At 44.6% G+C, this 13958-nt stretch overlaps 1 protein-coding gene across 6 annotated transcripts in view; it reads left to right on the top strand.

Moving 5' to 3' along the window:
- PTPRO (protein tyrosine phosphatase receptor type O) overlaps positions 1 to 13958 on the top strand; it is a 922864-nt gene that overhangs the window by 723116 nt on the left and 185790 nt on the right. For all 6 annotated transcript variants that reach the window (XM_085652640.1, XM_085652641.1, XM_085652636.1 and 3 more), the window contains exon 13: positions 2919 to 3058. In XM_085652640.1, the coding sequence (XP_085508766.1) occupies positions 2919 to 3058 (140 nt within the window). The remainder of the gene's footprint in view (positions 1 to 2918; positions 3059 to 13958) is intronic.

Consider the following 13958-nt stretch of genomic DNA (forward strand, 5'->3'; position numbering starts at 1 on the left):
AAAACAGTAAAACATCAAAATAGATAAACCTTTAGAACAACAATATCAATGCGTTAAGTAAGAGAAAATTAAGCATTAGTATCCATGTTACGGGAGGAGATGCTGCTCAGAAAGAGTTTGAGTTTCTCAGGATCTTAGAATGAGCGTGAGTTTCCTTCATGGGTAATTTTGCACAGGCAAGGATGAAAAATGTCATACTGAATGTTCAAATGTTTCATTTGAGGACGAAGCGCCAGAAAATCTTTACGACGAGCATTTGTTGCGTTGAAGACGTCTTGAGAGATAAAGCTATTTGAGTTTTACAGCCTTCAGAACATGCATACGTTCAGTAAATTCCAGGAAGAGCATTATAATACCATGTGGCTTGTTTGAATTAGAATGAATGCAACCCAGACGAGGTGCACGTTGTATATTGAGAGGTGAAGAGGATTGAAGATCTAATAGATCTGGAAGGAATTTCTGCAGAAAAGATAACATGTCTGGGCCCTGAATATTTTCCGGAAGATAATAATGGCAAAGGTTGTTCCTCCGATTACGATTTTCAAGGTCTTCAGTGTGGAGTTTCAGCTTGTGGATCTCTTGCTCTAATAAAGGAATTTTAACAGAAAAATCTTGAAGGTCTCCCACACGTTGCGCAAGTTCCAGCACCTTTCCCTCAATGATAATCCATCAGTCCTCAATTTGTTTTAATTTTTCATTAGTAGTGGACATAAACGGTTGAAGACCACGTACCTCATTTAAAATAGAGCCAAGAACTGGATTTTGCAATTGATGAGAGAACAGGAGAAGGTGGATCATTTTTGTGTCCTTTCGGCTTTGCACCTATAGAGGCTGGTTTAGGAGTGATGTGAGGGTTGCTGGCCATCTTAGATTGTCGGATAGGGCGATGAGTAGTAAATAGAATAGAGTGGATCCGGCCCATACACGAACAAAGAGGACAGCAGGAGCAATAAACAATCAATAGCAGGCGCTCACGTTTCTTTGAGGAGACATGCACCACCGCGGCTCATGGGCTCAACAATGCTGCTAGAGGACTAAAAAGCAGCATATACACTCACCGCCACATGAGTTCAAAACACTCGGGGAAAATTAGGTGCTCTTTGTATCAGAAGCTCTGCGACCGAGCATAGCTCACATCGGGACCGCCATCTTGCTTCGGCTTTCAAATATATTGCCCAGGTCTATATTCTAACACTGGAGGAATAACAAAAAAGGATCTTGCATGGGTTAAACAGACTTTTATCCAAAGGGTGACTACTGAAAGGGAAAACTCTGCCTTGACAAAACAGACCGTTCAGACATACACCCTGGTTAAATCTGTGAGTGGATTAGAGCCCTATCTCCTCTTAAATATGTCTAATAGGCAATGACGCCTTCTAACATTTTTAAGGCTACATATCTTTCACCAGCTTTTGTTCCCAAATGGGGCCTTGTATCAATTGCTCAATTTGCCTTTTTGTAGTAAGCGATAATATTTCGTTCTGTGACTCCATGCATATTGTACTTGTATGTCTAATGTTTTCCTACGTGCATCACAAGTATATCAGGCCTCTGTTGGTTCCTGCACTCTTTAGGCAAATCAGACCAGCATATCTTTATTTACAGCTGCTAGTGTCACCAAAAGTATATTTCTTTGTTTTTGTTTACTTTCTGGTGTCCTCTTGATTACCCAATAAGTCTACAATGTAGGGATTTAGGGGCTCATTACGATGGCGGGCGGACATCAGTCCGCCCGCCATCGTTGTGGTGCTGGGACCACCCGCCAGACGTGTGATGGTCCCACCACTGCAATTAAGATGCGCCTGCCATACTGGCGGGCGCATCCAGGGCATTTAACATTGCAGACGGTGCTGCTGGCTGCAGCACCGTACGCAATGCTAAAATGCCATGCTGTGCATTTCTCTGCACTATGTGGCAGGCACCACGTGCTGCCTGCCATGCAGTGCAGGGAAATGCAGGGGGTAACATGGGTACCCCCCAACACAGTGGGGGCCCGCAACAGTCCCCCGAATCCAGCCTTCGCCTGTGTTTTCGTTGTGGGATGACCACCACGAAAAGACAAGCGGAAAGGGATATCCTAATCCCAATGCTGGCCTGTGTTTTGGTTCCGCAAGGCATGTGGAAAAGGACTGCCTTGCAGATCCGTGGAGAACGGACTTTCTGTCTGCCAGGGACAGATTGGGATTCCCACCGCCATCCTAATTTGGCGGTGGGAATATCCTGTGTGATGGCGGAAGGACCGCTACCGCCGGCCCGGCGATGGTGGTTCTTCCGCCATCCTAATGACCCCCTTAGTTACCGTTGGGATAATACAGGTTCTCTTAACTCTATTTATGTTAACTGTAAACTGTTTTAGATCAATTAGTATTTGATGTAATTTCATTTATCTGAGGTCTTATTATGTAGTGCTGCTGCTATACACGGAGCTGTCTATTTTTAGATCTAATGTTCCTGTGTGTTGTACACTTTCATGATTTTACCATAAACTCGAATAAAGTTTAATGAAATAGTAGTGTCATAGATTTAACCTACTTGCATTATTTTTACCATTTTTTACCATGCGTGTATTATAACTTCCACATATTTGTACCCATACATTTATTATTTTAGCGGAATCCCCCTTGCAGGGGCAGTTTAGTGTCTCATATTTCTAAACCTAAAACCCCCTCTGATGCCCCCCACCCCGAAAAGCAAAGCATGTAACTAAATTTCTGGGTTCTCACGTTCATGCAAAGCAGCACAGCAACTTTACCTGCTGCCCTGCCTTGCGTTACTTCTATGTACATCCGGGCCTCTATTGCCTTTTATGACGTGTTGAAGATGTGTTCATTTAAAAAAGGCAGCTGTACCCGTCAGCTGCAGTTCGACTTCCAGAGGCCATTATCCATTGCTTAACAACAAATATTTCTCTTCTCTAGAGCCGGCACCACCAAAATCTTTGTTTGCTGTCAACAAGACCCAGACATCTGTGACCCTGCTGTGGGTAGAAGAGGGCGTGTCTGATTTCTTTGAAGTCTTCTGCTGGCCTGTAGACCCAAACATGGAACTGCAAGAAAAGGTGAGCTTCTTGGAGCACTTCTTTAAGTGTGTAAAAAGAAGTAAAAGGTTCCTGCCACTCACTATGCTCACGTTCTGTCCAATACCAGATCCCCTGGTTCAGCGTGTCTTCAATTAATCCCAAGTAGAAAATGTGACTGTTTTACTTAGAGTCTGTAAAAATCCCACATTATTTATTTATTTATTTGGAAGTTTTAAATAGCGCTACCTAGAACCGAAGGTATCAGAGCGCTTTACATGATCATGCAGAATACAGTCAATCAAGAAAGCAATAACATATGAAGCGAGATTCAATGGATGATAGTACAGATCAAAGAAAAAAAATATCAAGAAAAATTCGAGAGGGTCTAATAAACAGCATAAGCAAACAAACAACAGACTATGACAGACGGTCTAGTTCTGTACGAGAGAAATTAACCAAGTTCAGTAAGCTAAGAGTTAAAGTATTTGTTGAGGAGGAGGAGTTTCAGGTCTCATTGAGGTTCTTGTGTTTTGCGATGCTTAAAGGATTTAAAAATCCAATTTGTTTCCATGCTTTGAGAAACTAGAGTCGCAGATGAGGTCGGGATTGACATTTTCGCGGAGTCTTAGAGATTGGGATTTTTTTTTTAGATTTGCAAGAGTCACATTTTCCTGAGTCGCACGGCTTCTATGATTCATATATGCATACCAAATTCCTGTGTCTTTTCCACCTAGCCAATGTCCGCTGTATCATTCACATATTGATCAATCATTGGTTGATTTTAACTGTCATATGTAATATCGCCTGTGCATGATCCATTAGGCATTACATTAGCACAGCAGGTGTTTGTATTTGTGTATGTTCTACAGGTCAGTATGGAAGCCACACTTGATGGAGAAGCTGTCCTCCATGGTTGTTCATAATTTGAGGTAAAAGCTTTGAAGAGCTCTCTGGCACTGGATATGCCGAGCCCTGATTTAAGGAGCACAATAAGCATGGCCGACTGGCCAGCCAGGCAGGTAGGCAAAACCCCTGGAGGCTGAAGCCCCAGGAGGCCGGTTTTGACAGTTGGAGCCCAGTTTCGCCTCCATGAGTTTTGGTGCAATTTACTCAAACCCAGCGGCCTGCATAACATTCTGAAGCCCATTCAAAGACTAATGAATGGATTTATGGCACCTCAAATAGGGACTCCATCTCCCAGGAGGCTGCAGGGCTAAGAAGGCGGCCCTTGACTAACCTGTTGGCAATCACTGGAGTGCTATAAAAACACATTTTGTCAACCCGCTGCGTGCGACGTGCCCGGGCAAATCCCAGACCAAGGGTGGGTCCTTTGCGCCTGAAAGAGGCAGGTTGGGGCCACCCCGCTTGGTCCCTCTCCTTCATTGATTACTGTCAAGAGGCCCTCAGCCGCACTGACATTGTTCACTGTGTATTCAGGTATATGTTCCACCCCAGGGTCTGCCCATGTTCTCTTTCATTCTCCGTCTGGTAGGACTCAGCAATCTGGCTTTTCATGGAACCCAAGAGCCAGCTTCATGGAGCACTGAGAGATATTTCACCCTGTGGCCTGGAATAGGATATCAGAAGCGCATATGTATGCTACTTGTCTAGTAGAGGCCTTCGGACCTGAATGTAAACATGTTTGTACGGTGTTATCTGGGGGAGGAGGTTCCTCCGTTTACTATACTTCCTGCTTATTGTGGAAGTCTCTCCCCTTGTAGTGTCCCGAATGTTTGTATCCATCATATTATTGTCTGTGTGAAGTATGGGGGAAAAAGGTGGCTGTCCCACACCTAATGTCCCACCAGGTCGCAGCTCAAATTGCAGCCATTGAGGAGTTTTTGTCCTGGGCTGTTGGGGTTGTATCTAAGGAGATGAAGTTAGTGAAAGAAAGCTATCCCTAACCAGGGATGGTGCTCCCCCTGTTTTTCTTATCTTCTAGATGGTTCTACTATATTTTTGGAGCCTTGTGGCACGTTTGTTACCAGCTTACCAGAGGGTGACCAAGACCGAACCTCAGAGGTCTCAGCCTTGTTGCTGAGGAGGAGGAGCCTCAGAGGGACATACACAGAAGAGCCCTATAGCAAGCTCTAGGTGTAAGCACAGGGAACCGGTGGCTGCCCCTAAGCATAGGGAACCGGTGGCTGCCCCACACTAGAAAAGCATTTCAGTTAATGTGGGCGCAGAGACAGAACTAATGTCACTCCTTTCCCAGCAAATAGGTCAACCAGATCACCTGCCTGATGCTTACCTGTGGGAGCTCAATGGTATCTAGAACACCAAACTAGACCCAATTATGTCAAGGATAGCACTCATTGAATCCCGAGAATTTCAGATGCTGGACCACTTGAAATGTTTTGTAGCCCCACACCTTGTTCCTTACCTTGTGAGGTACCTAACAACACCGAGCCTGCCTTGCCATAGAGATCATAAGTGCACAACAAAGAACTAGCTCCCTTGCCCCAAGGTCTTCAGTCGATTAGGGTTTCAAGTGATGTTTCTTCTGCCCACCCCGGCCCCTTAGTACCTATGGCTGGGACCCGCCTCCCGTAGCAATTCACCCTCCATTTTCCAAAGAAGGGGTGGTGATTCACCTGCCTCCGGAAACAACTCTGTGTGTTGTGGTTTTAGGGGATGTTCCCCCTCAGAACACCCAAAACCTGAATCCTTTGTGGAACTAAAACATAAAGTGGTACACTGGTTTAACCTGCATTCTAATATAGGCATTGAGATTTATGGCTCAATTAATATGGTCAGGAGGGTGAGCTGTTTGGGTTCTGATGTCAAGATATGGGTGCGGAACCTTGTTGTGGTTAATTACAATAAACCTTCCATCGCTGTATGTGTTCTGACTACCACAGTCTCACTCAGATCCTCCAGAGCAACCAATTTTGAGGCGCTCCCATTAAAGGCCAGAAAACGTTTGTCAACCTCTGTGGAACCCGGTTCGGCATGAGCTGCTTCCTTGTGGCTGTTCTACAACGCCTATTGGTGTCTCCGACTCTGAGCCTACTGAAACGTTTTGCCCCTCTGAGTACCCTTAAATTCTGTGATTGACTTGCCATCCCAGCGTCATCCCTCCCACCTACCTTGTTCACAACCCACCCCCTGAATATCCCAACTGTTAAGTTGGACAATATGAGGTCGCTACCCTGGAATATTGCGAGTCTGTACGCCAAGGTTAGTGATATCAATTTGGTGCAATTTGTTAGAGTATATCAAGTGATCTACTGCAAGGAACTTGAGAAATAACTTTTTGTTAGAAGGATATTAAACCTATTTCTCTCTTGCAGTACCGTCAGTGGCAATTAAGGATCTCATGTGGGACTCAAATCTGTTGCAGGTGTTTAAGTTGTCCGTCTCTGGTTCCACACCACTAGTATTGATTAAAAAAAATTACACGAAAAACAAGGTCAGCGTGGTATTTACCCTCTCTAGTTTATGCTCAGCTATTGAATTTTTGGCAGGGCATGGTTCTGATTGGGATAACCTTATACTAGTGGGTGTCTTTAACTGTCAACTGTATGTTTGCCCATTAGACCCGGATAACACTAAACCCAAATGTATGTTGGTAGAATGGCTCCACATGGTTCACACAAAGGAGGGTATGGAGTTAAACACAATTCTAAGCACTAAAAACCTTGTCTTTGCTCTAGAGAAGTTAGTAAACTTGGCTAAACCATGCCTTTTCCCTACGTTTAAAGGGAGGGATTGTGCATCCATTATAGATTTTGTTTGGTTTCAGGCCCTGTGTTTTTGTTCATCTCTAATTTTAACGCAGTTTGCAGCCATTTTAGTGACCACAATCTCCTGTCTTTAGCCATTGGTGGAGTACGGGGTGGTATTACGCCATTGGCTGAGATACAAGATGGGCCCACTCTTTGTGACCAAGGTAGGAGACTTGGATGGTTTCAGGTCGTGCCATTTGGATTTAAAGTCTCTCTTTACGGAGTGTTGGCAGGGGATATGCACTTGCTTGGAGCTGAGCTCTTCTGGAGGGCTATCTTGTCCACATTTGCGTGCATTGCCCAGAAGGTGTTGGCATTACTGAAGGCCTCTGTGACAAATACTAGTTTGCAGAATCCAAAAGGGTTTCATTGCGATAGCTGTAAGACCCTTCGTCCGGTCCCCAGGGATGGGGAGCATGTTACCTCCTGTCGGAAGGGATACATGAAGGCCTTAGGGAACTGCACATTTATATTAGGCCACAGTGCATGTAGGATTTAGCCCAGGTCTGTGAAACTAGAGACAGCTCCTTGTTCTGGAGGGTGATAAACAAGACTTATTTTTCTGACGTAACTGGACCGGCTTTCTGCCACCGTATTTTAGAGCAACAAATGGTGTAACATTTTAAAGGGGTTTATAAATGTGGGCTCAGTGAAGGTGAGGGGGACTGGTCAGAGCTAATGTTTTATTTACTTTAGTTTAAGTATCTCAGAGTATTCAGGCATTAACTCACAATAAGGCCCTAGGACCCAATGGTATACCCCCTGATTTTTTTGTGGACAACACTTAGATCTGTAGGCCAGTCTTGATATTGGTACTTAACGCTGCAGCGAGGGAGGGTGCTCTGCCCTTGTGGTCCCATGCCGTAATTGTCCCGGTCTTTAAGAAGGAGGGCAAGGACCCCCAGTGTTATCGGCAGATATCACTGATTGATGCAGTGGTGAAAATCCTTGGGAGGGTACTTCTAAATAGGCTGATGTTGTGGCCAATATGCAAATGCTTTATTTTCTGAGGTTCAAAATGGCTTTAGGCCGGGCAAATCGTCAATGGATCAATGTCTAAATTTAAATTTAATCATAAACAAGTATACTGTTGTCCAACCTGCATCCCTTCATCTGGCATTTTTGGGCCTCATGTCTGCCCTTGACAGGGTCAATCGCAGGAAGCTGTGGGGTCTGCTTCTTCTGACACGGATATTATGCTCCTTTTATTTCTTGGGTTACGTTCTAGCTGTTCAAGCGTCAGCTAGAGTGTCACGTAATTCAAGCCTCTAAAATAGGGCAGGCTGATGCGGCCGAGCAGCGCCGCCTAAATCGTTGCAAGGAACTCATTACCGGCTTCGGGGGGGGAGCGTTAGATCACTCAAGGGCTAAAAATAATTTTTAGATGTCCAAATCTTTTAATCATTCTCATTTTTAAAAACGGTATGAATTTGAATTTGTATTGACTGTTGCTTCGCGCTTTTTGCACATTATTTCCGCTGCTAACCTAAACTTATATTCTCAGTTCCTACCTAACTGGTAGAGAACAATCCATTATGATGGAAGAGCATAATTCGCATCCTTACGCCTTGCCATTTGGGATCCCTCAGGGATCGTCACTTTCCCCAACTTTGTTCAACATGTACGTCACCCCACTAGCGAAACTCATATGCTCCTACGGTTTTAATGTCATATGTTACACGGACGACACACAAATAGTCCTCTCCTTAACATCCAAACCTTAGAAAGTGCCAACTAGTTTTGATAACTGTCACATTATTACCTGGATGCTGGATAACTGCTTGAAATTAATACCTGCAAAACTGAAGTGCTTGATTGGACAGGGAGTCTGTCCCAGGTGCTGCTAGAACCAGGCAGGAAGAGAAGAGGCGGCGCAACGAGACGCGGTGCTGGATGCGGCCAGCAGCTAAAGGTAAGTTTTATAAACGAAAATATAGTATTTCTTGTGCATGAGGCCTTCCCACTTGCCCCCCCTGCAGGACAACTCCTGCATTCTGTCCACCCACCCCATGACCCTTTGTTTATGGCTGACACCACTGCCAGTTGAAGGAGCCATCTTGGAACATTGGGGCCCGGCAACTGAGACAATATGTCTCCACAGGAAACCCTACATTTTGCGCTGTTTTGTAAATATTTTAGCATGCCGAGGAAGCAGTTTATTCTCCTTTTACTGAAATCCCTGAATTTCATTCAAGCTCGCCAGTCCCTTATGTTCTTGCAACTACTAACGAACGTGTGTGTTTTATTTGATGTCTCACGTTTTCTACGTGCTACTCTGAGATCAAGGTGCTCCAGACCGGATTAATCTTGCTGCTGTTAATAAATTACATACATTTCTAATGTAATACATTATCAATACTGTTTTTTTTCCATCACTTTTTGTGATTTTTATAACATTGTGTGTTTATCTTCTCAGTTGTATTACATTTATGTATTTCGATTTTATGCTCTTTTTATGGTTGTATTTTACAACCAAATAAATATTTATATTATGATAGGATGAATGGATTAATGAGAAGTAAGCCTCTCATAATGGTACCAACATGTTCCTTTTCTCATCAGGAACACTATTTTTGCACAGGTGCATGCATGATTAGAAATAGCTCTAAGAGATACTATGCTAATATACTGGAATATTTATTCAAATTCCTCTCAGAACTACCAGTAAAACTAGCACATATAATTGAAAAATTGAGCTGTTATCATGCACCTTTCGGTTTCACTTTTCCAAAATTATCCTATGGAAAATCATACTGAGCAATCCATCAGGGGTCACTCACTTGGTGCAAATGGGGGCTGAATTTACCATTTGTGCCAGGGCTGTTTTAAGTTCCGAGTCCGGACCCTGATAATAATAACCATCGCCTTTACAAATATTGAAGCACAGCAGGCTCTGGAGCTGTTTCATGCTGGTAGGCTTCTGAAGCTTCTGAGGCGGTAGGATTGGAGACTCTGGGGCAGATTTACAAGAAAGTGCCGCAGCCTGGCACCGAAATCCCTTTAATTGCGCTTGTGTGTTTGAAAATACCAGTTTTAGAAAGTAGGTATTTTCTTGTCTAACCATTCAAACCTGCCTCTGCTAGGCTGTGTATTCCTTGTCTGGAGTTTGAGAGACAGGGGCTGGGGAATTCCAGGGGGCTGGGGAATTCCCAGAGACAGTGTGAGTCACCACAGGGCTGAATAGAGAGATCCCCATGTAGATGGGTGGGAGGAGTTGCACCTGGGACCTGAATAGGGCCGTGCTTTCCCTCCACAATGCTGGCTCCACCTCCTGATGTCTCTGCCCTGCACTGTGAAAGTAAAGAAGGAGTCATATCAACAAAGTGCTCCAGGACTGACCAGAACTGGTTTGGACTAGGCATAGGCCTCTCTGCCTTCAGAGAACAAAGAGAAACTGGGTATGAATATTGGGACCCAAACCCAAGAACTTTAGATCACTTTGAGAAACAAGAAGAAGCCTTTGCTGAGGAGTGGAACCTGAAGAAACTGTGGAGAGACTATCCCTAAGCTGAATTGCTACTTGGGGGATTGGCCTGCAGTGGTTGCCTGTCTGCCAAAGAAAGGAGAAAGGACTTTGTGTGCACTTTATTCAACTTGTGAAGGATCTCCAAGGGCTTGGAAAAGAGCTTCCCTCCTGCTGAAGTCTCAGGGACAACAGACTTCACCCACCAGCTCCCCAGAGTTATTTGGAAGTGCCTGTTATTTTGCGAGGCTTTCTGGGGTACTGCGTGTCGCAAGGAGCTGGAAGCACGACTCACGAACAAGAAGCGTGTCGCCGAACTGCCGCTGCCGCTGCCGCTTCACAGCACAAAGCACCTCGCATTGCCAGAGAAGAGAATCGACATCGCATCAGACGCCGCCGCATCACCGGGAAGCGTGTCGCAGAAGAATCGTTGAGTCATCGCAGGTCCACCAAAGCGCCTCGGATCGCCGAAGAAGAGGATCGACGTTGCATCAGACACCACCGCATCGCTGGGAAGCGTGTCGCAGGGCCTGTCATGGCTCATCGCCAGAGAAGAGGATCAACGTCGCATCAGGCGCCGCCGCATCTGCGGGAAGCGTGTTGCAGGGCTTGTCGTGGCTCATCACCGGAGAAGAGGATCGTCGTTGCATCAGACTCCGCCGCCTTACAGGGAAGAGTGTTGCCGGGCATGTCACCGCTCGCATCATTGTGGAAGCAACTCACATCGCCAGGGGAGAGGATCGATGTTTCATCAGATGCCGCCGCATCACTGGGAAGCATGTCGCAGGTCCTGTCGCGGCTCGCATCGTGAGGAAACATCTCGCATCGCCGGAGAAGAGGATCGACGTCGCATCAGGCACCGTCGCATCACCGGGAAGCGTGTCGCATCAAGAAGAAAGCACCATCTTTGTTTATTTGCACCGGATCTTCAACGCATCACCGTCCTTGCAACACTTTTGTTGCCCTGCGTGTCGCATCTTAAGGTACATTGAACTCTTGAGTGTCGCATTTACCATCTTAAGAGAACTAAGTCAAATTATACCATTTTAAAGCAACAGTATTGTGGATTTTTGTCGTTTATGGCCTTGTGTTAAATCCATATAAAGAATACTTATTTTTTATATAAATCTTGTGGTGTCCATCTGTAGAGTTGTCACTTGATTATTGTATGTGTTCACAAATGCTTTACACACTGCCTCTGAGATAAGCCTGTCTGCTCGTGCCAAGCTACCAAGGAGGTGAGCATGGCTTATTTTAGGAGTGTACCCCCTTACCTGACTAGACGCAAGGGTCCCTATTTGTCACAGGTACCAACCTATACCAATTAGACACCCCCAAATCTAACAGTCACTGTTAACAGAAGATGTTAGTTTCCTCTGTCAGCCAAATGTGCAGAGCGGTTCATCATTTGCATTTCAAAACCCATATGCAAACAAAAATGGCTAAAAGTCCATATTTTTTTGGGAAGAGATAATTCAAAATAAAAATGTGTTATCTGGCAGTGCTTCAAGCTGCACGGTTTCCACTTTTATGGTGCATGAGTGATCTTGGGTTTGGGACGCCTCGTATGGGAGCCACATAGTGTAGCTCTCTTTCTCAACAGCATAATAGCTCCGTCCCTGGTCCAAATGAAAACCATCACCAAGTGCCACAGCTCAGCCTCACACAGGCCAGTCTCTTCTAGGGTGCACAGGGCACTCCAGGCTGCCAGTACTGTGGAAAGTGTACATGCATGTCTGGCACGCCAACCCCTTACTCGCTACACCTAACTTTGGTGGCTAAGAAGGGCTACCCCAACTGCCCCACCACAGCTCAGGTTTGACAACACACAAATGACACCCGCTCAGTAGGAACAGGGTACATGTGTCATTGCCAGGCACCTGTCATGGCCCACTCAGGCTTTGCAGGCCCCTTTAGAATGCAAACTCCACATTCTTAAAACGTTAAAGGAATGATATGCTTTGTTCCACTCCAATACCGGTCCATGAAAGTAACTGCACTCGTTATCTATAAACAAGGTCTACATTTAGGGCATTTTCATGGCTGCAACTATAAATTTAGCTGCGCATTCGCTCCTAGTTTACAGGTTTTAACTCTTACAGTTATATATACAAACCGATGCCTTCACAGTATGCTGCCTTCTAGTGTTGCCAATGATTGGAAGGCGGTGCAGCAAAAGCTGTGGATATGGGAAAACCACTAAACACGTATATTTAACTACTGATCCTCTTGAATAATCAGACCTTACACTGCACTCAGCACCTCCTGCCCTCCCCGCCCCCCTCCCACGCCGGAGAAAGTATCTAAAAGGACTATGTTGTTTAGCTGTATTTTAAGCCTTTTTATTTCTCCGACGGGTGTCAAAAATGTACATGTGGTGAACAGGTAAAGACATGACAATTGAATGCAGAAGCTTAGTCATAATGACGCAAACATGATCCCTCTAATGTCTCCTCACATATTTCCTTTGCCGTGCAAAGCTCTTCTACTTAAAAGCAGAAATAAAATCTTCCTGGGATCATAGTATTTGAATGTCAGTGTTTTTTAACAGACACAGCTCATCGCTATGAAGGCATTCTGCAGAAACAATCCGTCCAAAAAGTGATATTAGTCAGTGTCTAAAACGTATTTAAAGGTTCCATGCTAGTGGGGTAAAATGTTAAGAGTCCATAGCTAAAATTCTTTTAACAATCAATCAATAAACCAAAGTGCTCGGCAACAGAAATGAGGTTCTTGCATCACTGCCCTATGCCTGCAATAAATTCACAGTTTAAACTCACAGTCAGTATCAAGGCTTTATACCACCATGCTGTGTTTCATGGGATCGGCCTCCCCTTTCCTAGGGGTTCAATGGAGCGGTCCTCACACATTTCCCGGTTTGCTGACATCATCATATGACCTTGATCACCACTTGCCTGTAAGTCCCTAGTATATGGTGTTGAAAGTGCTCCCAGGGCCTGAGAATGAAATGTCACTAGTGGACTGTAGCACTTATTGTGTCTTCCGCTACAGTAGCATAGCAGAGCACAGATCACTTCAGGCCTACCCTATGTAATCTGACTCCTGCAGTGTAAAACCTGCAGGGCAATCTGTGAAAATAACCCCTTTTGACAGGAGAAAACTACCATGTACTCACATGGAAAGATGGTGAGTTTTAATACGTTTATCAGTTTCCTAATGAAGGAGCGGCACCTCGCACCATTGCCTCTAATCAACATAACACACTAAAGTTGAGACGAGAGCATGGATACTACATATCTTCCCACTTAAAATGAAACACAACAATAACAAAATAAACATGCATAGAATGGCCAATACAATAATCAAATATCCCCATATCACTACTATGTAATGTAACAAACAGTAATAGATACATAACAAAAAACAACTAATTATATAACTATAATCGCAAACTAAACAAAAAATGATAAAACTTCATAATAAAATTTCAAGTAACCAGATGCATAGCCTGTAAGACTACATTCATTTAATTTCAACATCTTTCATTCACTGTGTACACCTCTTCACTCTCCTGGATTTCCTAACCACCCCTTTTAGTTCTTGCCCTTGCCCAGATGCCTACACTTCTGTTCTGCCTTGCCCAGATTCCTCCGCACTTGCTCCTGCCATCAACAAACATTCTGGCAATTCTGAAAAACCTTCCAATTCTCTTCATACACAATGGACTGGAAAACTTTGGCATCCCTTTCCTCACAAAATGTCTCAACTTGACTCTGACCCAATGAAC

Source organism: Triturus cristatus, chromosome 4_1 (assembly GCF_964204655.1).
Source record: "Triturus cristatus chromosome 4_1, aTriCri1.1, whole genome shotgun sequence".
Classification (NCBI taxonomy): Eukaryota; Metazoa; Chordata; class Amphibia; order Caudata; family Salamandridae; genus Triturus; species Triturus cristatus.